This window comes from Ciconia boyciana, chromosome 8 (genome assembly GCF_034638445.1).
Source record: "Ciconia boyciana chromosome 8, ASM3463844v1, whole genome shotgun sequence".
NCBI classification, from domain to species: domain Eukaryota; kingdom Metazoa; phylum Chordata; class Aves; order Ciconiiformes; family Ciconiidae; genus Ciconia; species Ciconia boyciana.
The window spans coordinates 30,380,072-30,402,873 of record NC_132941.1 but is presented as its reverse complement, the minus strand read 5'-3'; the positions used below and the strand labels follow the sequence as shown (position 1 = coordinate 30,402,873).

Here is a 22,802-nt window from a genome sequence, read left to right as displayed (position 1 = left end):
AAAAACCTTTCTATACATGCTATGTTATTCTGAAATCACTACTGTAGTAGGCATACATTTTACCCTAATGTTTTATCTTTTGAGAGACCCAGAGCACATACACAGTTGAAGCAGCATGTATTTCCACCTGAAAAGGGGATATCCTGTCAACTATTCAAATTATTTTTATACTGTTCAAAATACTTGTATGATATAAAGCAAAGTATTAACGAAGTATAAACAACTATAACAAAACCAACATCAAATTTTTATTATTTCAAACATTACAAAAGTTAGGGAGCAGTTTAGAAAAAAAGAGTGAAAATGCCCACATTGAACAGCTAGAAGTTTTTCTGCAACTATATACACACAACTTCTTGGCATTGATCCAAGAGAAAACAAATACCAATGATTTTGAAGAATCAAAAAAATTGATGTTTCCACCAACGATCTTGGAAAGAAACTTCTCAGTAATAGTCTAGAGTATGAGGTAGTATAAAGAAACTAAGACAGATCTGTCAAGTAAAGGATATTTTGTATATACATATGCTATCATCTTTACAAAAAAATAGAACCTGCGCATGTAAACTTCTTAGTCATCGAGCTGCAGCTCTAGTTTTGTTTCTTGGGAATTTTTTTTAAGAGAAGACTACACATCAGATAGTAAAACTGGTTTCAGTTTATGATCTTTAACTAGGCAGCATTTCACTTCAACAGATTTATCACATGAAGTGATAACAGCATATCACTTCAACAGCTAAATACGTTAGTTCATAAGAGGGAATTAAGTGATTCAACATCACATTTCTCTCAGATGTATGCAAAATCAAGGGATTAAAAAAGTCATCAAGAGATCTTCATATGAGAGATTAATTACATTATGTATATAAATATAAAAGACTTCAGTATTTATAAAAGCAGAAGTACACTTTAAAGAAGAATGTGAGGCTTTGAAGAAGAGAAAGAAGTTTTTCCTAATTTTTTTTCCCAAACAGCACAACACACCATCTTAATTAGGAATTCTAATAAATGGAATTACTGTATGTAAACTACATTTTAAAGTCTTTAAAACCAAACTGAGCCCAGTAAACTATGACTCAATGCAGCATTGCCTTAGTCCCCACCTCCGCCTCAAGTGTTTCCCCATTCACTTATAGAGATAACTGCTTATCAAGATAAAAGTGACTACTGAAGAAGCTATCCAGTATCCAAAGGAACATAACACTTCTTATTTCTGGTTTGTTACAAGTACACCAGTACTGAAACAACCAGCTTAACAATCAGCTTAAAGAAAGGAATGTGTATTGTTATTTTACTGAAAGGGAACCGTTAAAATCATTGAATGCGATTTCTGGTTTGCCTTCAGTCAGATTAACCAGTGCACATCAGCACTCATACCCCACTAACCAGTTATTTACATTCAGCAGCACCAGAAGAAAATACACAAGTGCCTGTAAAACTCTCCATCTTCACAATCATAAAACGTTACACTTGTGGATACTTTCATGAGCCCCTGCTGGAAGACTGAAGATGTTTAGCAAGTTAAGGAAGTAGCTCTCAAGTATTTTGATAACATATCACTTCCACAAAAATACAAAACCTGTTTGAATATGTATTGGTGTTTGCAAAAAAAGCAGCCAGCAAGGCCTTTCCTATTTAAATAGGAGGTGGAAACAGTCATAACTAGATCAAACTCTGTACAATGCCAGAGAGAAAGAAAAAATTAACAAGTCATCTGAAAGTTACACCATTTTCCATTCTAGCAACATTATTCATGAACAGTTCTCTCACCAGATGTGTTTAAATGCATGGTACTTCTGAGAAGAACAATCACACTGACATTAAGATGCCAAGAAACTAGGATGATCACAGAAAAAAATGCAAAAGCATTAAACATTAAAAATTCAGGCCTCAAAATTAAAAAATTATGTCAAAGCTGACTTGCAAATCAGCATGGACTTTTTCTACTTTTGAAGACACTGAAGGTTCTAAATCCATCTATTAGCTTGATCTCAAGTATATTTTTGGCATATTTAATTAGCACATGTTGTACTGTGTTGCCAGTGTTAAAAGTATAACCTAAATAATCAAAGATCTTCCCACCCTTATCTCAATTCTCAAGAAGTCAATCTTACCCTTCCCCTTTCACAAAACAGCGTGGAGAGAAAGGATATCATTGCCTCAGACTGCAAATGGCAGAGTAGCTTCTCTAAAGGAGGATAGCGGCACAGGGATGGAACACAGCCCACCATGATCAGTTTGTGCTTGGCTCTTGTGATAGCAACATTAAGACGTCGCCAGTCCTTCAGGAGGGCACCAAGCTGTTAAATAAATGTAACTTGCTTTTATTTTTCCTACTTAAATTTCAGAATTTAATGTAGATAGATGCATTTTGAAAATTAGTGTTTTAACTATTAAAATTGACTGAAACAAATTTAATATGACCAACTTACATTTTCATCATTACTGTTCCGAACAAAAGATACAATTATGATACTTTTGTCTCTTCCTTGGTATTTGTCTACTGTGTTGACTTCCACTCTGTTCTCCTTCAATTTTGCCATCAAATCAGTGATTGTTTTTAATTGATGTCTGTATGGTGATATAATGCCAATGTCTGAAGGCTTACAGCCAGCCTGAATGAAGAAGAAACAGAAGAAAAAAAAAATTGTCACTGCAGTTCAGTTAGCTTGGGATACGCATTACTGTCAGAAGACCCTCAAGGATTTTTTTTTTTTTTTTAAAACAGTGCTGCAAGATATTGTATCTAGTCTAAGTCATCAATGGAACTCTACGTATAACTGGTATTAACTAAAGAAAATAGAAAATATTAGTTACTGCAAGCTCCCAAGCTTTGTCTTAACCTAGCATAAAGACAGATATCCTTGAAATCCTCATTTTTCTTTCTTCCTCAAACTGTGAGGTGAACATTTAGAACTCCTGGTCTGTACTACTCCTGAAGTTGATTGGATGAAATAAGGAATAAAGGAAAACCCTCTCCCCTCCCTCTCAAGAAAGTCCTCATCTCTTAAAAGAATTTGGCATCCAGCTTTTTTTGCATCCAAAATCCAACCAGGCAAGGGACAGGGAACTGAATGCAGACCTCAAGCTCCTCACTATTCTGATATGTAGCCAACCCTCAAAGAATAACCCAATACATATAGTTGTCATTACTATAGCAATATAAAAATTATTAAATATAAAGCTGTCCCTCCGAACAATGTAATAAAGTAAAAGATACCTTAATAAATAAGGATGTGAGGAAGAGTACTAGTTTAGCTTCTGTCACATTACTTATACCACCTTTTTCTGCATGTTCTGGTGCTGGAACCTTTAAAAATATAAACGGACAATAGTGACTTTTGCTGTCTACAGTGGCATACTATATTCTGATCCCTAACTCACCGTATCATACGTGTTTTTGTAGTAACAGTTTTCATTAAAAAAATAAGGCTAAATGCTGAATTTTATAGAGTATAAGGGCCTATACTGTGAAGTAACGTCAGAATACTGCATTTGCAAAACAAGTTGAAACAACCTGCTGAAATTAGTTTCTAGTACTAGCAAGTCACCTTAAGAAACTGCCAAAGCTTGATCATCTGACCTTTACAGTTCACACAATATATATCACATGAAAAAAAAGGACATTTCCCAGCCTGACAAGGTAAGAGAGCAAACTATATTTTACATGAGACTTTTGTTTTAAGGCTTTCCATACAATGATGTTTACAGTGAATTTTCCCCATTTCCATGGCAGAAAGGATTTTTTTATTTTTAAATGTTTGAAACCTTACATTTAAAACTGTAGGAAGAACTATACAAAATGGTAGTATTAAATTTAACTTCCAAATTTAAAAATAAAAACCTATTCACTGAATTTACCATTGCTTAACTATTCACTCCCTTTCCCTGCATCCTGTGTGAATGAGACCAGAAAGCCAGGACCAAGCTTAGAATGTAAACTCTTGTCATTTTGGTACCACGGTTTTATAATTTATTCTCTTTGGTTAGCTCTTGCCTTCTCTAAAGTTTAAGTAGTATCATTAGCAATGAATGTGTCCCTGATTATATCCTTCTAGTAAACGGGCATGCAGCTAAACATCTGGGGTCAAGTAACAAACCTCTTTATTTAAAAAGTCTAAAACTGAGCATACACTGAACTGGTTTCCAGCTCTGAATTCCATTTACTACCTTACTAATTTACTGCCATTTACTACTTTATCCATTCCACTATTTGCCTCTGATTCTAGTGACATACATCAACTTTGTTTTCTTAGATGCCACTTTGTTCAGTTTTCCTTCTAAATTTTTATGACAGCATCCACTTAAAATGGGAGGTGGTATAGTCTGACTTAAAGAAACACTCTCAGAATCTTATTACAACTAGTTTTACTTCTCCAAACAATCACCCCAATATCATCTGAATGGCTAAATTTGGAGATCCCTATAATGTTTAACATGTGGGTGAAGTAATACATAGTTAACATTTGTAAGAGTATTCCAGGTAAGTGGTATCTGCTTGGTAGACTAGTACCAATGCATGTGTACAGAATCTGACACTGTACAATATGCATCAAAAGCTTCACAAATCCAGGAATTCAACTGACTGGGTAGCCCATTAAGTGTAATCTATGTTCAATGCCTAGCACACTAAAGCACTGCAAATGAACAAAAAAATAATCTAAAGAGACTGACAAATCCATAGGCGACACTGCTGCAACTCTATATAGCAGTCTTCTCAAGGCAGCACATATATATTAACAGTAGGCTACTGCATCCACAAGTTTATTTTAGGATTCCAGCCACATGCAAAAAAAGTAGTCTGTATTGTGTTGCTTAAGTAGGGTACTACATACTTCAGCAAGAATCCTGGTTTTCTGCAACATGTCCTCCAAGCTTCTTTTACATGACATAGTATGTTTTCAGTATGTTGCATAGATTATAGAAGCAGAAAATATTTTCCTTCGTATTATTATATGAAGGAAAATATTTACCTTCATATTCCACTGCCTTTTCCAAAACAGCAGTTTCTCCATAGCTTGTGTCTCAACAGCTACACAGCTTCATACTTACTGTAAGCTAACTTGTTTTTACACTGCCATCGTGCGCTCAGTCTATTGTTATGACCTGTCATATCACAACTGAATTAAGAGCTATACTGTTATAGCTGTGCTGTTTGTTTTTTTTTTTAATTCACTATTCTGAAAACATCACACCTAAGAAGCCTCCAAACTTGTATGCGCTCAAGTTTTCTTCAAGCAGAAAAGCACTGTTTTAATGAACAGTTGGTTTCTATCCACACTAGCATTAATACAGCCAAAAACTATACAAAAACTATTTTAGGGGAAGAAGTTCTAAAAGCTAGGTCATGCTTATGATAATAAATATAAATGTAAGCATGTGTTATGTTAGCATAGTACACCAAAAAAAAAAACCCCAACAAAAACGACTTTAGCCTAGAATTACTCCCAAGAGTGGCATTAAATCAAGGATATAATTTTTCAACATTCAGACCTAAGCTGTCAGAGGAAGTGCAGACTGACACAGGTTTGGCAGAAAAGGAACAAATAGATTTACAATTACTGTCACAAATATGCCACATGATTAAACAGAAAACAATAAACAGAAATCTTTTTTTAAAAAGTAAGCATAATAAAAGCAAGCTTCCTGGTGGTATCATATATTTTTTCCTCTCCTTTCTCCCCTTTTGTATCCCCCCCAAGTATGTTTCTGCAGAAGCTTTTCTTGGTTACACTATGAACAACAGTATACAGGGAAAAAACACTATAAAGTCAAAGTAAAAATAAATGCTGGTTTTGTTCTGTTTCGTGTTTGGTGGGTGTTTTTGGGTTGGTTGTCCCCCCTTTTTTCCCCCCACTATGACTACCACAATATATGGAGTTTTGACAAGAAGGCAAGAGAGAGATACGTCATTATAGCCTAATGTCTCAAAAAAACCAACAATATTTTGGAAAGTGAAACTTTCCTGCTGGTTCTACAAACAGAACAGCTGTCCTATACTCAAGATGGGCTATCTAGGGAAGAAAAAAATTACAATGGAACAGAAACACTAGCTTTCACGTTACCAATTTTGGTCTGATTAATTGATGAACAGTGTGTCAGCCAGTTTCCTATTGGAACAAACCTCTTCCCTGGGACCAGTTGTCTGCTTTTCTGTGAAAGGGACAGCAGCTATTGAGGCGTTCCTGGAAAAGGTCCCCCTGTTTCGTTTAGGCATTTTTAGAAGTTTCTCTAAGTCACTAAAGTAAACACTGTGTTTCTTTTTTTAGATCATTGAAGAGATTCTATCAGAATTGTTATTAAAAAAAAATGAATCCTGTAGAATGTCCTGGAGAGCACAGAAAGACTGGGGAGTTCTTTCCGGGGTCAGCATAGAAGATCATCAGTTGATACAATTATTGGCAAAACACAGTATTAATAGGAAGCAACATAAACCTGTTAGAGAGGAAAAGAGACTCAAATCTTCATAATCCAGTCACTAACTACAGTGACAGCAAGTACTACAGACCACAAATATGTACTAATTTGTTAATATTTTTGCACATGCATTTACACTCTTCTTCATTTTACCTAGAAGACAGTTTCTTTGCATAATTCTTATCCATTCTAGAGTTTTATTTTTCTGGCAAAAATTTGAGTCTCTATGAAAGGACACACCTAAACCAACTTACTCCTCCCTCACACTTCAGTGTATAGAATATCTGCAAAATTCAATGAAGAATTACAATTATTCCTACCACTGGCACACAGCTTAGACACCACTGACCCTCAGCCACTGGAAAGGAGGTCATTCTATGGTTGCAAGGGCATCCAATATGGCTACACACTTTGAGCTACATTCTGTACATGAGCACAAAGTTTATAATATGTTCAATATTTTCTGAAATATTATCGGAATTAAACTTTTCAGCTGCTCTTAGATGCAATGTTCCCCACAGTAGCTGTACCACCCCAATTGATCAGCTATACTAACAATATTTTTGCATGCTGCATATTTTACATAACTAGAAAACCATTTTTTAAAGTTCATATTTTACCTACCTAAGCTGTATGAAGTTTTACATGTTGACTGTATTGAGAACTTGCACCAAAAATACAATTTTGAAAGGAGAACATAACGAACTTTACCTTCTCTGTGTTCAGAAAACATACAGGTGTGTCTGGATCAAGTACTTCTTTCAACCATGTTTTTGAAGCATCTGCAAGCTCCAGTTTCAATTTTTTTAGGTTGGGCAAGTTAACGGTGGCATTTGACACCTTCTCTGAGCCACATTCCAGTTTGCCTTCATACACTAACATGTTACTCAGTGACATAATTTTACTAAAGATTTAAAAAACAAGAAAAGGTGTCAAATCTTGTGGGTTCAATCCCACATTAAAACCTTCAATGTAATAAGTAAAACTTTAAGATACCTATTCATTCTGTATTGCACAGTTAATTGGACAACAGCATTTTGGTTTTGTTCCAGCCTTTTAAACAAGCTTTCACTCATGCCAAGATCTCTGTTACAAAACAAACAAAAAAGCGTGTCAGGCAAAATATTGCAAGAGCTTTCCCAGGATTCACATTACTAATAATGGTCGAGCAGCATTTTATCTTACCTTGCTTCTGCATTCAGTACAAGTGGAGGCAGCTGCTGATGATCCCCTACCAGCACAAACCTTTTGGAGCACAATAGCGGGCCCAGACATATGAGCTGGCTTATTTGGGAAGCTTCATCAACTATACAGAAATCAAATTGCTTCTGAACAAAGATAGGGTGATTTACTCCCATGCAAGACGTTGCTACCACTGGCTGAAAATTGAGACATGCTTTAAGGTAAGATACATCTTATATCATTTAGCACTACATTTTCCAGGTTAAGAGAAAAAATAATATTTCCCATTAAATTAAACTAAAATGTAAGATAAAATAAATCAAATTATTAATCCTTGAAATCAGACCAGCACACCTCGCATACATATTGCCCTGACATATTCTTGCATTGATTGCAAATGACAAACAAAAAACAGCTTTAGAACAGACTGTAGTAAATAACATGCTTCTGCCACGTGTTCAGAGTGATATCGGGTTCTATGCATATACAATTCATGGAGTGTGCCGAAATGACTACCTTAGAAAATTACATGTTTTGGTTTTGGCATTTTTAGTTCCCAAAAGATAAAACAGCAGTAGCACAGTTCTTCCCACCTCTGTGCTTCCACTGCAATCTGAATATTAGTGCAATATGAAATGTTAAGTCACTTCCCTTATGACTTCAATCATTTCCCTGCAATGCCCATCAACAAAAAAGTAAACAGTGACTTGTGCAATGTTGGCATTTACTCCAGCTACCATGAAGCTTCATTCTTTCAACAAATTTAATTTAAAGCTGCTACTGACTCAGTTTACGCAGCTCCTATTACGGTCCTTTGCATTAACATTCACACAGGCAGCACTAATCTTTCAATCAAAAATTAGTGTTTGACCAGATCAGCTCCACAGCACCTCTGATTTGTACAAATGGCACAACTAGCATAAGTGGGAGGGAAAAAGGGACAGACAGGAAAAATATGTGAACAAAGATAGAGGAGGTTGCAGCAGTTAATCACCACTCCCTTAATGGATAAATTTGTCAAGGAAGCACGCTTTAGGAGAGGATATCTATATAAACAGTCCAACACAAGATGTCAGATAAAAGCACTGGAGTCTTTGGGAATTATTACTTATAAGGATTAGTTATTTCATGTAGACATAAAAAATTATTTTCAACTTTCAGACTGTTAATATTGGTCATTACTGGCTATAAAGAAATTGAAGTGATGCAGAAATTGAGTATCTTTTTCAGCTCAGATTTCTCACACCAGTAACACACCCCTGGGACACGCTCCTTCTCTACAGCATCTGAACAATCAGAATACTAATTGTAATTATCCTTAATATTTTGCAGGGCTAGCAAAAACACTTTTCTCACCTGACTGTTATAGACCTCTTCCAAATCCGTTACAGATTTAATTGATTTGGACCTGCAAATTTCCTCTTCTGTAAATTTCCGTATATCTGGATGAACTTTCTGAGCTCGCCCCAAGCGCAAGAAACCAACTTTGAATTTGGCTAGCTTTAGCAGGATATTGTCTACAGCAGTGTGTGTAAAACTAGTCAGAAGAACACTGAAGCCACAAGCAGAAAGAATTCTTACCTAATGAGTGGCAAAAGGAAAGAAAAAAAAGATATTAGTTTACATACAAGAATCAGCAATGTCCTGTTTGACTGGGTAAAAAAAAAAACCCAACAAGTTTCAGAGGAAGCCAATAACAAGTATGACTTCATTTATATCAGTCTTTCTGGACAGATCTGCCAGTTAGCTATTGTCAAAGCAATATGGGCAACAGACCTGATGGTTCTCATAAACAGCAGGCTTACTATGCATACTGCAAACAGCAAGAGCTAAGAACATCCATGCACACTCGCAAACTGCACTGAAAAAAAGGAACCGCACTCTAAAGATCCCCACTGTAAGAACAAGTCATGCAGCCCATTCCCACAAATGCTGTTCTCTGCGACAATTTAGCCACAACAGATTCAGTAGAATGAGCTGATCTGATAATAGCAGCAGCTGCCAGCTCTCCGGCCTCCTCTTTCCCCATGAGCTGATGACAACTGAAAGTGAGATGACACTGCTATTTCAAGAAAAACTCATTCAGCCCACAACCTTAATCCACTATGCTTCTACAGTCCATTCCTGGGGAAAGAGAACCACCAACTAGAAGAGATGGTTACCAGGCTGCACACAGCTTCAGCACGATGGGTTTATACAATTTACAATGGACAAGTTACTGGCTTCCCCAAGGAGTCCTTTTTTTAAGCTGTAACTCAGGATTTGAGGACTTGCTAACATTTGGGCCCAAAGAATTTTAACATTAAAGTGTCACAGAAATTATTAAATATCACACTTCAGTCTCCTCCCTCCCACATATATTCCTACACAAGCAAAAGAGAATCCTACTCCACAACACACATTTTAGTTCTACCAAATATAAGTTCTTATGTAAAAAGAAATGTTTTCTTCTTTGAAATTATGCAGATACCAGCAGATTAAGTCATGATAATTAATTTTGGACAGTATGCTTTATACACAGTTTGTTTAATGCTCTCCTCCAAATCTCACAAAAAAAAAATTAAACATCAAGGTACGTGATCTTACTAGAGCACATATTGTAGTAGTTTTTCCTGTTCCAGGCATACCCACAATAAGTGTGTAGTCTTTTGAAAGTAGTACTTGTTTCATTGCCTGTTTCTGAGGCTTATTCAGACCTTTAAAGAAGAAAAATAAAAATTAGATGTCTATACTTCATAATCATTGTAATAATTACTAAAGTTAATGGAAGAAAACTATAGTTTCCTCCTCCACTAAAGCCCTTAAAGAAAAGAATTGAGCAGAGTAAGTCTGTAGGTTCTAATGAAGTAATGATATTAAACATAATACACAGACAAGTAGTACAGGGTCTGTACTACAGTCCTAGAAATAAAACACTGAAGACATCTTTATTGTTAGACCTTTTGTGACTTTTTTCTAATATCCTAAATCACCACCTCCATATGATATTTTGTATGGGTATTTCTATTTTATCATACCCGCTCTCATGTTCAAACACATGGCTCACAGCAAAGGGAAATGAACTGCACATACAGCATCATCTTGATTAGAAGAAACATTACATGAGAGCTGGCTTCCCCCAATCTGATGCAAATAGGTAGCGCATTCCAGCTATTTGGACTAGGCAAAGCTCAAGCAAAAAATAAGAAACATCTAGGTTTATCAGCGCCTTTCTGTAAACAAAATATATGGCTTGCAAGTACAGGAAGACACTGTTCTCCCTGTCTTCCAGTACTTCTATAATCAGTCATTCTTGAGTTTCAGAATAACTGCCTTCCTCTCATTTTCTATGCTTTCAGCAGTTTTCCAGGAAGCTGGACAAAATTCTTATTTGAAGTAGTCCTCAAAGCAACAAGGCACATCTTTCAGTCTTCAGACTAAGTTTTTATAAAAAGTTCTGTTTGCTCTAAGAATTGTGTTAAATTTCTGTTTTCACAGACAACTCTGTCAGAGAACAATGAAGTATTTTCACCGAATGAGACACTGCCAAATACCTAAACAAATTTTGTTTGGGGAAAATAAAAAAAACTCGCCACAAAGCATCACACACTACAGAGTAGCCAAGTCAGCAAAAATGATTATACAAGTGAATGCTTACACCACAGGCCATCTCCTTCCACTCCCTCAAAGTCTGCTTCCTCTATCCCAAGAGCCTTCCCTGCTCCCTATTCCTTCCTTTTGTAAAGGTTAGAAAAGTAGTCATATTGCGCTTTGTTTGAAACTGCAAACTGCACCAACTCATAAAAGTAAAATAAAGTTCTAATCAAATATCTGGTCATGTCTTCCAACTAGTTTATGACTAATTTAATCACAGGAAGACATGCAAAGTAAGAACTTGTTTTTAATTTTTAAGCCAAAAACTATCACTAGACCCCAAAGTCAGAAAATACCCTTATATTTAGTGTGATAAATGCTTTGGCTATAGACGTACTACTAAACAGAGGATTTGGGGGAAAACCACTTTGTACCCTTTAAAATATTTGCAACAGTTTCCTTTGCTTCTGGAGGAAGGACAGAGCTCAAATGCTGAATAAAACGTGGTTTCTGGAAGTCAATTATCAAGTTGCGGAGCCTTTCACTGTGAATAAAAAAAAAAAAAACCAAGAATCAAGAGTTACCAGTTGAGAAACTTTATCTGAAAATATTGAAAGTGTGAAATTAATTTGACTTTTCATACCTGACTGGGGAATCTTTCATCAATTTAGAAAGGTTTTCAAAGGGGACTCCTATACTAAAATCTCCTTCTTCATGATCCAACCTAAATGTGGTATTCTTCGGGAGCTTTGACAAATTCCTGAAGGACGACAGTAACATGGACAAAATAATTCTGTTTACAAGCAGCACGTTGATGATTAAAGACTTAGTAATAAGTGTTAAGTGATACCTCCTAGAGGTCCCAGAGTGAAGCGATAGCTTGAAGAAACACACTAACTAATCTAAATAAAACATGACCAGAGCCCAATTTAAAGGCAATATAGTCTGAATAATGAACGTTACTTTTAACATAGTAATCACAGCGTCCATATAGTCTTATGTTAGAGACATAAGTATATGGAGTTTGCAAGCATACTTTTATTCAAACAACCTAGTTAAACAGAGAGACATATACACTGACCAAGTATGGACATTTTCAATCAAGATACAAGAATTTCCAAAGGGTAATTCCCCAAGCCCAGCAAGAAGAGTCAGACCATGTCAGAGCTTTTTGGACACCTAGAAGTACCCTTCCTGAAGCCAGTATCATAATGTCTTCAAACAGATATTTTTCCTTGTGTTCTATTACCTGCCCAACAAACAGGAGACTTTTGTCACACTGACTTCTCTAACATAGCCAGTAGCCAAACCAAGTAAACCATTTTCCTCTCCACTCACAACCACTCTATCACCAACCAATAGGTTTGTTCCAGGTATGGCACCATTTTTACGTTGGAAACAATGTAGATACTGTCCCTCGGAAATTTCCTGCACTTGATCAATTCTGATCATGTTTCCAACACAATCTCCAGCCTTCTCTCTGTGAAGAGATTAGAAAAAGAAATATATTTTAATATTAAGATCCTCTCAGTAAGAGAAATATTTTTAAAAAACCTCACAAGTAAAAAAAAAAAAAAAAAACCGCACCACCCACAACCAACCACCAAAACCAAAACACACTAACAAAAAAAAAATCCCCAAAACAACAAAAACAATAACAACGCAAACACACACAACAAGAACCAGGAAGATTAAACAGTCACTTTCCAATAGCCACTTTGCGCAGAAAAGGATTGTAAAAATACGTAGAACCCTTGTACTTGCTCCAAGAACAGACTCTGATATTTAGGCTGAAGTTATCTATAATTTCCTGATAAAAAACGAATATTGAAATGTATGGATCTGCTTCACTAAAGATTTTCCATATTAGCTTATGGAGTTGCTTGTTTCACTTACAACAACTCAGCTACATTTCACTTCCACAGATGCATTAAATGGGCCTACAAACTGCCAATTATTTTTTCCACAGTTGCTGGACTAGGTGATGCATAACAACATGCTACTTCAGCCAACAAGAGCCCTTAGTCTGCTTTTATACACGTTCATAGCCACACCTAAGAGTATGGTCCAAAACACATCACTGTTTGTCAAGTAAACCCTCAGGAAACCAGCATAATGAGCTGGGCTCATAGTCAGCACCCAGCCTCAGCCCACAGACACAAACGAAACAGGATTATACCACTTTTGCTTCTGAAGCCCAAGGCTGCAGTTTGCTGCTTCCTACATGTGACTTAACAACAAGAAAAAAATAAATATCATCTTGCAAATACAAAACCAATAAATCTAGTAGGCTAATGTCTCCATTAGGTCACATCTAAAAACCTCAAAAAACCTACCTTGCAAGAAGCATATTTGACTATTTCTACAAGCACTAGAAAAGATCTAGTTTTCCTTGTATTGAAAACACAAGTTGGCAATGCCTCATTTCCAGTTACTGAAGGGAGCATCATTTGCACCAGGTTAAAAATTGCATCTTACCTTTCCAAAGAAGGTATCATCCATATATTTTTATATCCCTTTTTACCCTCTCCACTTTGCAGCTCCAAGGTTAACATTAGATACCACAGGCTGAAATACTCTAAGTGGGAGGGTTTGAGGTGCTGGGTCTCTCTTTCAATAATGGGTACCACAGCAGGAGGAAGAGACACGCTGGCCATCTTTTGTTCTACAGCTCTAGGAATAGAACCAAACACAGGAAAGAGTCAACTTGTATCTTTTTTTCTTGCAAGTCTATATGTATATAATGCCAATATAAATATATACTGTAACATAGTAGATAATCTATCATCACTGAAATAAAGTTGAATCTGCATCCTTTGTTCATATGAACAACCTCATATTAGTAACTTTACATCATCTCTATGTTTTCAAATTATTAAGGACAATAAGTTGGTCAAAGACCAATTAAAGACATTTCAAGGATAGTACTGTATACATTTGGATAGTTGATCTTTTATTCCTTTTTTGTAACATATGACTACTATATTGAGATTTAGCTAAGCAAAGGGGATTTAATAGTTAATACACAAGCAGACTTCAAGTCAATTTAACTCAAAACTGAATATCAATAGACATTATACCTAATCACGTATACAAAATGCAACCAAAGAGAAAAAAGTTACTTCAGAAGTGAATAGCTACCCAGTTACTAATAATCCCGCTGCTGTAACAAAGTAATATTTCACAAAAACTAGTTTACAAAAACATATCATGTATGCCCACAAAGCTAGTTCCCTCAACATACACTTTTACTCCTACAATTTTAAAAACAATCAGGAATTATATTTACACAAGCTGACCCCAAAAGCTCTCCTGTTCTAACATATCTCATTTGATCTCTTCAGTATACAATTTTGTTTTTTACACAGCATAAAGGCAAGACTAAAACTTATAAGTTTTGAAAACAATTCAATAACTTTGTGAAAATTTATCAAATATTTGCTCATGACTTCTCTTTAACAGGAGATGCACTAACACTTCAGCAGAGTAATATCAATGTGTCATTACTTGTGTGAGACCCTACAGGGAAAAAAAATCTTCTGCAGAGCCAAAGTGAAAGAGTTGTTGTCCAGCCATAATTCAGCCTCAAAAGACTGCCCATTTCAAAGAGCTGCAATAATATAGCTTTTTAAAATCGTAATTATTAACTTAGAGATAATAGAAATTATTATTGTCATCAAGTATTTTGTTAAGACTTATCTCAGATTTTGTCTTGCTCAGGTACACTTTCTGCAAACACATTAAGTCTCTGCAAGATCAGGGACTTGCACTATAAAAGTTGCAGTGGGGTCTTACGGAACATTCTTTTGGGGTGCAAGAGTCCTCAATAAAGAAATAAAAAACTGTCAACCACAAAAATGAAATCACAATATCAAAATCTACAGTTATTCAAGCTTATTTAAAAACACAAGTCAAACTTTTTTTTTTTTTTTACCTGCTGTACAGAAAGCAATTGTGTATTTGGGAGCAATATTTACAGGCTTGACTGTCATCAGTTACAGGAGGCAAAGCAGCAAGCTGTGATTGCTGTCTTCCCACGGCAGATTTGTATGTACTGTGCATTAAGTAGAAGGCCACATGATTTCTTAACTTCATTAATTCTGTCAATAAAAGAACAAACTAAGCTGATGTTCTGGCGTTTGTCTGTAGTAATTTCTAACTCAAAAGTAACTAGCCATCGACTTTTTAGCCAGCTAAGAAGTGAGTATGCATATAGCAAAGTCCTAGTGGAGTATTAATAAAGCAATTAAGTTTTTAACATAAGCTTATTGGAATTAGTAACATTGTAACAAGTGATACATAGCTAAGTACAGATATGTTCATGAGATTAAACCTTATAACTATACTGTTTCATTTTAATTAAGATAATTATGGTTTCTGGGGAAGGGGAACAACTTTACCTCTTCGGTCCATGCGAGCTCCAGAAACAGGGTACATAGTACCAGTTTTAAGATAAAGAAGAAATCCAGCTTCAGGATCTATCCTCCGTTCTAAATTCAACAATGTATACAAAATAACCTGCAAACATTGTATATAAACTTATTACAATGTATTACAAATAAAATACATTTTAAGCTGTATTTAGTTTTTCCATAATTTATATGGTTAAGCAGCCATTACTATCACAAGTAATCTAGAAGCCGTAAGTACTAAGCACCTAACCAAGGATTTCAGTTAAAAGGCATCTTCCTTAACAAAAGCTTATACAAAGCTACTACCTGTAGACCAGACCAGCTATCTGGAAAGATGTACAACACTAATTCCTGAAGCAGTTTGCCTCAACCTAATAATTGAATGTAGTAAGAAGAGACTAAAGAACAGCTATTTCAGGATAAAAAACACTTCTCACTCCTCAGTTCACTTCCATTTTATATCAGCAGCTTTGGGCATGCCAGGATCAGCCATCCATAAATCTACATTATACCACATACAAACAAAGCGTTTCACATGCGTTAAGACAAAACAGGTCACCTAATAAAATTACAAAATATACATAGCCACTAATAGTGAAATTAGACATTTGTTTTTTGTACCTGACTTCTGTGCTCTATGGAGTTAGATTCCTTGCCAGACTTGAGCTCTAACGGCATTATCCTAGACTGTACTCCAGACTGGCGATGGATTTTCACCCTGGCTGTAACATCAATCTTTCCCTTCAACCCAAACCTGGGAGACCAGATATTCTCTTCAATGTCTAAGATATCTACAATCTCTATCTTAGAAGGGAAATCTTCTGTTTTTTCACCACTTGACCTAGGAAGAAAATTAAGTCAGAAGTTACAATTTCCCTTAATTCTTAATATTAAAAATATTAAAATGTTTTGTAATTAAATATTCAATACTTTTGCATTATAGGCACTCTTTAGGCACTAACTTTAGAAACAAAGTCTCACTCAAACTATCTTCCCATTACCAGAGGAAGCATATCAGAAAGTTACTTTAAATTGCACATTGGCATGTAGTTTTGCTATTCACCTAAATTTCAAAGTTAAGAAAGAATCTTAAACTGTTTTTAATAGTTATTGGTCTTTGCTGAATAACCACACTGTAAAACATTTTGTTTCTTCAAAAAGTTTAATGATATACACTGGAAAGTAACATACAGATTTTACTCAGACATGCCATTTCACTGAAACTTTAACACCCTATGGCTATTACCATTGACAGCAAGAAGCCATAGACAAGAGCAGCTCAGCAGCAGTTTAGTAAAATCACCATTTCACTGATGAACTGTTATCTTAGTGAAGAATTACATTTGATTAATAGTTTCACATTCTGATTTGTAGTCTTGCACATATTTACAGTAACTTCTTGCTTAGTCAGTGGATCAGACATGCTTGCTTTTCTAATTACTAAAATTTCTACTTTGAACCACACTGTTTACAAGGATTTTAAGACCAATAAGATTTTTATGTCAGTTCACCCTCAGTCTTAATGTCTTCCCCAGTACTAACAACGGTGCAGAACATGCAGCTCTCCAGATTAGCTATTTTGGCAGCGAGGCCATGAATTAGCTCCATATCCCTGAACAGACTTGCAGAAAAAGTGCTGTTCTAAAAATTAAAAGTGAACCAAACAAGATATACAACTTAGAATGATTTTAACTTTTAATTCTAGCTTCTTACAGTTTTAGTTGCATTTTATTTTGGTTAGATGGATTGTACATGAAGTCTTCCGCCCATTTAAAAAATGATGGCAAATATTCTTCCACTTCCTGCATTATTTCTGTTTGTTTCAGATTTAAGTGATACCTAAAAAATAAAGCCATGCACATTAAGGAGACAGAAATGCATTTTGAAATTGCTATTCCTATGCTTTATGCAAAATTGAAAATATTAAAAAAATTTTAAAAGGCCATTTGCTTTTTGTCTGAATACACTGATCTGCTACCTGTTCTTCATACACATTTTGACAGGCTTCAGACCATTTTATAATTGGAAAGGAATCATGATCCTCTTCAGTTGCTACAGTTACAAATACACAAGAAAGCAGAAGTCTCATTAAACAGAACCTAATCGTGTGGCATTAGATAATTCAGTGCTGGCACTCACTGGAAATAATGTCATTATTCTACAGCAACAGAGAAATACAAGTGGGTTTTACACAAAAAGGTTCATACAAGTGCAAATGACCACAGCCAGCAGACTTATGTACTTATTTTTCAATCCCAACAAGTAGTAGCCTACATATGCAAAGAGGAATCACAAATCAACAGTTTCAAACACAGAGGCCTAGAATGACACAAAAGCTAAGATTTAAGTAATCCTAGCACTCACAGTTTAAAATATCCACCTTCAAAACAGAACTAGAGTAATAAATCTTGTTACAATTTTAACTTCCAGCTCATCTGGAGCTAACAGATACTAACACTGCACAACACACAACTTATAATACTCTAGATATAATAGGTTTTTTACATGACTTGAATTTTATTTTAATCAAGTCTGCAGTAAAATCTTAAAACTGACAGCCATTCACCTTGCCATTTTCTGATGGAAATATGAATAACATTTATTATGCTAGCATTTCTATCACCTTTGCAGAGAAAATAAGCTAAAAGTTCTCCAACAACTGAGCCGTTAAGTAACCTGATAAAGAGTATAAAAATATCGGACATCTCAGTGCTTGCTCAGTCACAAGTTTCTAGTTCATCTCCTGAGGATCAAAATGAATTATGCTCATCACATTTAACTCAGCTTTGGGAGATGCCTGGAAATCTAATGTTACAGGCACAAACACTCCAACCTGCTTGGCCTGAAAGAAAAACACCCACAGCTAGTTACTCCAGAAGCATAATTCAGATCTATATAAGTACCTCAGCAGGGCAGACAAATTAAAATTACCTTATGAAACAGGGAAATATTTTACTAAAAGATACCCAAGCTTCATTAAGCAAGGTCATTTGGCAGAATATTCTCTCGATATCGGTGCTACATTTTTTAAAGTAGAAATTTATCTGCTAGTTCAAATGTTCCTACCCTGTCTGCCAAACATAAAAAGATACTTGCAATGCTACTTACATTTCTTTGAGATACTTTTGTCCATATACAATTTTATTTGCTAGTTCTTCAACTTCTTCTTGTGCCAAGTTATTTGTTACCGATTGTTGGAAAATTTCATGAAGAATTGTACCAATGAGTGTTTGGCATGAACCAGACTCGGAGCCCTGCAACAGACGTTATATAACATATATATACATGAAGATTTATACCCCCTTCATGCAAACTTTTCTATAAAATTTCTGGCTTTTATTTGCTGCACATGATGGACTGCACTTATTTAATTGCAAGATCATTAGAGTTTTCACCTCACTAATTAATACTTATTCAAACCTGACTGTGAAAAGAGCCAAATTGAAACGTGTCTCTCCTGTTGCTTTATCTCTCATTTTTATCCCAACCCTGATAATGTTGGGATACAATCCCTATGAGATTGACAGGTGAGAAACAAAGGCACAGATTAAAATGAATTGTGAGAAAGTTTTGCCTGTCAGCAGTATTAATAGCAGTATTTCCTAATGCAAATAGTTACCTTTACAATCTTACAGATGCTTTTTTTTGCATGAAGCAGTTTCCTGTGTTTTACCAACTCACACAAAATTATTCTAAGTATCACCAGAATGGCTCAGAAACCCATCTAACCATCACCAAGACTGGGCTCTGTAGACTCATAAGAATTGAAAGTGGTAGTAAGTTATGACCTCTGCATAAGCCAGCACCAAACAACTGGAAATCTAATCAGTATGGTTTTTAAGTGCTTATTGATATCTTTTACAGACCTGGCACTTGTGGGTTCCACTCACAACTGGAGGGTGGTGTTATCCTGGACTTGGGACTCCCAAATGATTAGTTTATTCCTATTACTCCTTTAATGAAGGCCTGACAGCACCTCACCCTGTACTTAAATTTCTTGTTACAGTCACAGGCTCCCAGTGGCTGTTTACCACTCCCTTCCAGTTCCCTTGGCCATTTGGATTTATACTGCCACCATGTCTGGAAGTTTTCCTCAGCTGAATCCACATATCAGCAAGGACACTACCACAAGAAATCTTTCCTCTTTCCAAGTTCCAACAGCTAGATTCAGATGCCAGAGTTAGCACACACAAACCCTGATTACACTACACATATATTCCAGCTTGATCTTGAGCTAAAGCCTACTTCTCATAGGGTATTAAGAGTCTTAACTGAATGGGCTGCTTTTTCAGAGGCTTTTAACTTGACCAAGTGTGGTTATGTTTTCATATGTCCGACAAGAGGCACACCCGTCAGGATTCATATCCACACAAAATATGGCAAGAGATTATCAAAGAAGTTGCCAGAATTTTAAGTGGGAAGATCATTTCTTTGTCCCATTAATTATATTAAGAATATAGGATTATTTTAGCTGAAATTCTCAAAAAACACAAGAAGCTCAGCCAGAATCAGACAGTTTCCATCCTAAATTATTCTATGTTGTAAACATCATGAATAGCTAATAACAACATTTTGCCATACAGCATTGCAGCCAATTTTAATAGAGCTAAACCACTAGTCTCAGTGAAACAGTAACCCATTGATATGCTTAATGCTCTAGAATTAACACTTACCCTAAACCTTTCACTCAGCACTGCTCGTCTCATACATCGAATACTATTTGATATCGTAGTGCCAGAAAGCAGCAGATCTGGGTAAAGAACTAGGTATCCAGACTGTTCATTTATTATCCAGGTACCGGAGCTACACTCCCCTTCTAAGTGAATGATGTCTCCTGGAACAACTGGAACAGACTCCCTATAATGTAATACATTTGAACAACCGTTTGCAAGCTAAAGACACCACATATTAGAAATTATACATTAATATATTAGATTCAACATACTTCAAAACAGGAGGTTATTGTGATTCTTTTTTAAGTTGATCTAAATAAATTTTGAAAATTAATAAAGAAATTTTTACTGACAAAACTTCAATAATTTTGAGTATTGGATCATGCGTCAGGACAGCCTGTATGAAGGGAAATTCTGTTGACTTCAAGTCATTCCAGATACATGTATTAAGCCATTTAGTATCGTTATGTTTTATACTGGCATGCTACACTTTTTCACTACATGAGATCTACCTTTTAACTTAACAATTCTACTTGTTTCAGAAACTCAGAAAAATCTAAAAATATTTTTAGAAGTTTCAGGGTTCAAGATCTTTTATACTTGCTCCTCACAGAAATGGAGTCTTAGACTTCTTTTCTCCCATCTTCCAGGCTTGCATGGAAAATGAAAAGCAGTGCCAAATAGCATGCACATGCCTGTTATGTTTCAAAAGACTAAGCTAGTCTTCTGTAACATACCACGCAATGCACAAACATCTAAATTAGAATCCTCACTGATTCACACTTGAAAAAACTTTTGCAGCAGAGCTCAGGCTAAGGTGATTTTAAGAGACTGTATAAAACCTCATGTTTTACAGGCACAGCTTTGTACATTTATATGTACAATGAGGGTACATCATTTAGAAGAACACTTCTAATCGTTGCAAGACAACACTTAAACAAAATACCCTGTCTTGCTGTTTGTTATTACAAAGACAAATTAAAACTTTAAGGTAGCAATATCCACTCAACACACGTTACACAACACAAGTTCTCTCAAGATGAATATCCATTACACTAATATACTGACAACATTACATTAGATAAAGGTTGTTTCAGGATTTCTTATCACTTTTAAGAGAGTAAAACTCATCTCAAAGGCAACACGGAGAAAAGTGACTTAATCATCCAATATTTCCTCCTCCTTCCAGACATCTACATTTCTGTATGGATTACCAGCCATTCCTAAGAATGCACAGTTCTGTATCTTCCAGTGACTGAGATGCTGTAATTTTCAAGTGTTTCTCAGGGTCACTTCCATTTCTCTGTATTATACTGGCTTCCAACACGCGGTATCTGTTGTTCAACCCATTCTTAAGTATTGTGTCAGGGGGGTCAGTCACTTTCTTCTGAAAGCTGAAGTAACAATTCATTACAAAGACATAGCACTATTTGAAACTAAAACAGCCAACCCACATGCAAGAACAGGGAAAGCTTCAAGTATAAACCCAACTTTAACCCTCTTCAATTTGTATCTACATTTAGTGTGGTTTTTTAGTTCTATACAGGTAGACTGTAGGAAATCTCTCTGGTAATGTTTCCACATTGTCTCTCTGAATGACAGGGATGAAAAACAAGCATTTGGACATATGAGACATAAGGAAGGAGGCATAAATACTAAATAAGTTGCTATTTATTGCAGCTAGTGCTTCCTTTTGGTGTCCATATACTTGTATTCATCTAGAAGTTAATTATAACTGTACTGCAACCCTGTGCTTGTGAGAAAGCTTGTATCTCTTTGAACACTGTTAAAGCATGTAAGAATTCCCACAATTACTCAAGTACATCAAACACAGAGAACTAACTTTTTCGCTCTTAACCTCAACATAATTAGAAAACTGATATTTAAGGTTGTTTTCATCTGGCCAATGGCCAAAATTTCAGATAGAACAGTCAGGCCAGCCACTCTCCTAACACCGAATGATGCCTGCTAGAGCTCCAGGGCGCCGGCAAGGACAGAGCTCACACCAGGGGCCTGCACCCCGCCCCGTAGTCTACCCTGTCCAGCGCAAATACCAGTTACTCGCTAAGCAGCGGCGGGTTCCTCTCACCGATTATTCCAGGCAGTCCCGAGCGCTTCCTACCTCTCCCCCATCCCCGATGAAGCCCTGTACCACCCTGTCCCCGCTCCGGCGGCCCTCAAGACTCCTTTTCGCCTTCCCGCGCACGGAGCCGGACGGGCCGAGAGAGGCAGAGAGGGATGCGAGGCGCGCGCCCCGCTTTAAATTTCAAACCCCCCGCGCTCGCGGCCGTCTCCGCCCACTTGTTCTTCCCTCCACTCGGCCGCTACCTCTCCGCCATGAGCAGGTCCTCTACCGCACACGGCTCCGTCCCGCCTCAGCTCTACGGCTCAGCCCGCAACCCAGCCCCGACGCGAACAGACAGTTAAACGCGGATCCCCTCAGCCCCGCGCCACACGAGACCCCTCCAACCCGCCAGGGCGCAGGCGCAGTACAGGCGCATTCCCCGCCCGCCGCCGGAGAAGCCCCTCCCCTCGTCCCTCCTAG

At 36.5% G+C, this 22,802-nt stretch overlaps 1 protein-coding gene across 5 annotated transcripts; it reads right to left on the bottom strand.

Annotated features, from left to right (window-relative positions):
- Positions 1-253: 253 nt before the first annotated feature.
- Positions 254-22,721, bottom strand: DNA2 (DNA replication helicase/nuclease 2). Of its 5 annotated transcripts, none has more exons than XM_072871289.1 (21): positions 22,586-22,721; positions 21,472-21,651; positions 20,258-20,441; positions 18,693-18,838; positions 17,298-17,423; positions 16,206-16,425; positions 15,573-15,690; positions 15,107-15,272; positions 13,651-13,845; positions 12,422-12,652; positions 11,816-11,932; positions 11,607-11,716; positions 10,186-10,295; positions 8,956-9,180; positions 7,603-7,796; positions 7,414-7,503; positions 7,129-7,321; positions 3,221-3,310; positions 2,433-2,615; positions 2,154-2,300; positions 254-1,511 (listed from the first exon to the last, which is right to left on the bottom strand). In XM_072871289.1, exons 1-21 carry the CDS (start codon positions 22,594-22,596, stop codon positions 1,455-1,457), a joined length of 3,093 nt encoding a protein of 1,030 aa, XP_072727390.1. In that variant the 5' UTR covers positions 22,597-22,721; the 3' UTR covers positions 254-1,454. The 5 variants fall into 5 exon arrangements, with proteins under 5 accessions (XP_072727390.1, XP_072727392.1, XP_072727391.1 ...); XM_072871291.1 differs by lacking the exon at positions 22,586-22,721 and adding an exon at positions 22,347-22,504 and having other exon boundaries at positions 20,258-20,427; XM_072871290.1 differs by lacking the exon at positions 22,586-22,721 and adding an exon at positions 22,380-22,502.
- Positions 22,722-22,802: the final 81 nt, after the last annotated feature.